Genomic DNA, 4,287 nt, shown 5'->3' with positions numbered 1-4,287 from the left:
TATATATAGGAAAATCTCGAAAAAGCGAAGATATATTCATGAGTTATCGGGTATATATGTTTCAAGCAGGACAGCATTCCTCAAAATGCTGCAATGCAAACTTATGTACAATCTAATTGCTCCCATAGTTGATTGATTAAAATGCTACATAGAGAGAGGAATTCAACATCATTCTGTTCTTATCAAAGTTGTGTCATCGTATTTGAAACCCCGGTACCTAATAAACCAGGAATAAATTTCCAGTCTTTTGTGCTTTTCCTGTTATATTCTGTAACTATATGGACATGAATATTAAATGATGACAATGTGTAGTCATGAGGCTCTGGGTTCAGTTCTGTTGTGTGGTACCTTGGGCAAGTGTCTTCTACTAAAACTCCAGGCTGTCCAAGGCCTTGTAAGTGGATTTGGTTGTTGGAAACTGAAAGAAGATACTGAGAATATTTGGAAGGAAAGACATATTTTTTGATGACGTAAATACACAACAGTGACAAAACCAGTTTTGCTTCTGTCTTAATGGCTTATTCTTGTGTTTCTGGGATGGTTAGAGTGTGTTCTATATTGTGATTGAGTAGGGTAAGGCTTCTGAGAAGTTTATGTCATTTGCAGGAGTGGCCAAGAAAGTTATTAGAATGAATACATATTGAAAGTTAGATAAATAGATAGACTTGAAGGATAAATAAATAAATGATGGCCAAGAAGAAAGATGTAATCTAAAGCACTTGATACAGAAGTGTGTGTGGTTTTTGTGGCGAGTAAGTATAAAGAAAAAAAAAAATAGATAGAACGATAGAGATAGATGTATTTTAAGGTTTTTGTCTTGGCATAGTGATGCTAATAACCAGATGTTGAAACTCTACGTTTCAGAATGAAGCATCATGAGAGTACAGAATCCACGAATACACATGCACTCAGCTCTGACTGCACTGCTTCTTATAGCAGAAACAGATGTAAACTTATTAATGTTATTATGCAACTCCTGTTCATTGGTCATTCATTGATATATATATATATATATATATATATATATATATATATGGTTTAGTGGTTAGGATTTGCACTCATGATTATGAGATCGTGTGTTCGATTCTCAGACCGGGCGTGGCATTGAATCTTGAGCAAAGCATTTTCTTTCATGTTGCTCTGCAATCATTTTGACATCTGACATGTGGCACCTGTTGAAGGAGGTTTGTTGGGGTGCGGGGGTGGGGGAAAATTACATGCAGGGTGACAGGGGTTCATGGATATAAAGGACATGTCTTTATAGCCTCGATTTTGCCTAGCTGGGGACAAGTTTTCCCATGCAGATGAAATTGTTCTTTGTCTCAATCCTTTGTCATCTCTTCTGTAAGGGTCAACATCTGAAGATCGTTTCTCACCACTTTGTCCCACACCTCTTCCTGGATCTTCCTCTTCCAGAGGCTCCTGTCACATTTAAAGATTGGCACTTTCTTATGCAGCTGTCCTCACCTATATGCATCATACCAGTGCAGTCATCTCTCTCGCACACAACATCCGATGCCTCAGAGACACAATTTTTCTCTTCAAACATTTACACTTCATCGTACATGCACCTTGACGTTGCACGTCCTTTGCATGTCTTCTGCAGTCACTGCCCATATTTCACTGCCACGTAACATAGCTGTCCATACACAAGCGTCATACAATCTGGCTTCCACTCTGAGGGAGAATCCCTTTGTTATCAACAAAGGTAACTGCTCTTTGAATTTTGCCGAACCGGTTCTTAAATAAATACAACCTCAATGAAAGCAAATATATTTTTAAAAAATTGACTTAAAAAAAATTGTTGACAATCTTTGTTCTACTCATATGCAGTTGCATTTATTTTATCTAATAAATCCATGCATTGACCGATATAGTCATCATCATCATCATCATCATCATCATCGTTTAACGTCCGTTTTCCATGCTGGCATGGGTTGGACGGTTTGACATGGAACTGGCGAGCCAGAAGGCTGCACCAGGCTCCCAGCTGATCTGGCAAAGTTTCTGCAGCTGGATCCCCTTCCTAACGACAACCACTCCGAGAGTGTAGTCGGTGCTTTTACATGCCACCAGCACAAAGGCAAGTCAGGCGGTACTGGCATTGGCCACACTCAAAATGGTGCTTTTTACATGCCATAGACACATAGACACTCATATACAAAATGCGATGTCATTGAATGTGGAAAAACACACACACACACACACACACACACACACACACACACACACAGACAGACACATGCACGCTCATACACTCACTCATACACTGACAGACACATACACACACATATACAAAGTGTGACGTTGTCATTATCATGGTATAAAATGTCTTGTACTCTATTTGAGTATAGAAAGATTATCTCTCTAAAAGGTTATATTATTTTAATGGAAACGAAAAAAAATTATATGTTGACACTCGTGGGGTGTGATACTATTATACATTGATCTCCATTTTTGTAAGCAGTTGTATGTTTTTATTTCTGTATGTAGTGTAAATGAATCAAATATAAGCAAATGAACCAAATAGAAGCACATGTATGAACTGCTAATTTAACGGTAAATGCCACAATAATTATTATAGATAAATTTCTTAATATATATAGATTAAGCATATGTATTAAATGTTAAATTAAGGGTTAATATGTAACTGTAAATAGCTTGCAATCTTGCAGCTGCTGTGATAATTATTAACTGGTAATTGAACGGTAAATGTGTAAAATAAGATGATCTTAGTGTGTTATCAGATTAGAATTAAAAGTGAAAGAATAAAAGTGAAACAATATTATATCACATTACAACGAGTAAAATCTGAATGAAATCGGTTGGGTAGTTCTCGAGTTTTAGGGATTCACACATACAGACAGACACACATTCTCAGTTTTATATATATAGATATATATATATAGGATTTTCTTTTATCTTTTTTTCTAGAAATATGAATTTTACTGCCGTAAACATCCAAAGAAAAATTCAGTTTTATTGAAACACATCTTTAATAATTCTCAACATTATTCCTGCATAACCTGCGAAGGAGACTTGTAAGTTGGTTCATTCTCTAATTTTGTTGTCTTATTGAATGAATGGATGAATGAATATTCCTGTCCCCTAAGAGTTTAGAGGCCTTAAACTTCTGAGCCAATTAACTGTCAGGGGTTGAAACCCTTAGCTTTTGTGTCTTTGCAACCCTTAATAACCTGTTCTTTTAATTCTTTTACTTATTTCAGTCATTTGACTGTGGCCATGCTGGGGCACTGTCTTGAAGGGTTCTAGTCAAAGAAATTGACCTCCTTATTCTTTTTTTTATCCTGATACTTATTGTATTGCTGAACCACTCAGTTACGGGGATGTAAACACACCAACACCGGTTGTCAACACCGGAGGGGGTGCAAACACAGGCACAAAGGCACACATAAATGCGCGCGCGCACACGCACACACACACACACACACACACACACACACCATAAATGACAGAGAATTACTTTGAGGAAATTTTATTCAGCTAGAAGAAAATTTCAATATCATGACAAATTGTTTCATAGCTTAAAAACATGTAAATAATATATATTATTATATTTAATAATGAATTACTTACATATCTGCATTAATGCAAAATGTAAAAAATCACAAGGCTTTGGTTGGCCTGAGGCTATACTAGAAGACACTCGGCCAAGGTACTACACAGTGGGACTGGACCTGGAACCATGTGGTTGGGAAGCAGACTTCTTACCACAGAGCCATATCTAGGAATTTAAGTTTGATATTGTCTCTCCCTTTGTTTGACCACCTTTCAAGGTTGTATAGTGTTGGGAGGCCCTGCTTTCTCTTCTGACCCAATTTACATTTGGGGGTCGGCACCCTTACCCTTGGTCGCTTCGCAAGCACTGACAGTCTGTCGAAGTTTATCCTTGGCATTCTTCCTTTCCTTGTTTGTCTCCCTTGCAGGTGCCCCAGCATAGCCTCAGGGCTGCTGAGCCCAGACTGCATGCCCAGTTATGCTGCTGGTGTAGCTGTGGATACAACAATGTTTTTTCTTTAACCATTCTTTAAACATTCTTTAACCATAGTCTTATTAATACTTTGACTGGAATCATAAAGTCCTCTCTAATCTTGTGTATTTTGCCTTCCAGGTTCTCCAAGTTCCAATGTTTGAATTTTAGAGTTGTCTCCCTTACTCTTTTCATTGCCGGTACAATTTAAAGTCTGACAATTATCCAGGGCTGAACCTGTAGGTTAGGCGACCATAAACAAACCAGTACCACTTGTGAAGTAGTAATGGGGGGGG

At 37.7% G+C, this 4,287-nt stretch overlaps 1 protein-coding gene across 1 annotated transcript in view; it reads left to right on the top strand.

Annotated features, from left to right (window-relative positions):
• Nucleotides 1-3,074, top strand: part of LOC106875895 (E3 ubiquitin-protein ligase parkin) — a 14,477-nt gene extending 11,403 nt beyond the window's left edge. The window contains exon 5 of the mRNA XM_014924201.2: nucleotides 2,935-3,074. Within this exon, the coding sequence (XP_014779687.1) occupies nucleotides 2,935-3,045 (111 nt within the window). The 3' untranslated portion in view covers nucleotides 3,046-3,074. The remainder of the gene's footprint in view (nucleotides 1-2,934) is intronic.
• Nucleotides 3,075-4,287: the final 1,213 nt, after the last annotated feature.

Source organism: Octopus bimaculoides, chromosome 24 (genome assembly GCF_001194135.2).
Source record: "Octopus bimaculoides isolate UCB-OBI-ISO-001 chromosome 24, ASM119413v2, whole genome shotgun sequence".
NCBI classification, from domain to species: Eukaryota; Metazoa; Mollusca; class Cephalopoda; order Octopoda; family Octopodidae; genus Octopus; species Octopus bimaculoides.
This window is presented reverse-complemented; position numbering and strand designations above follow the sequence as displayed.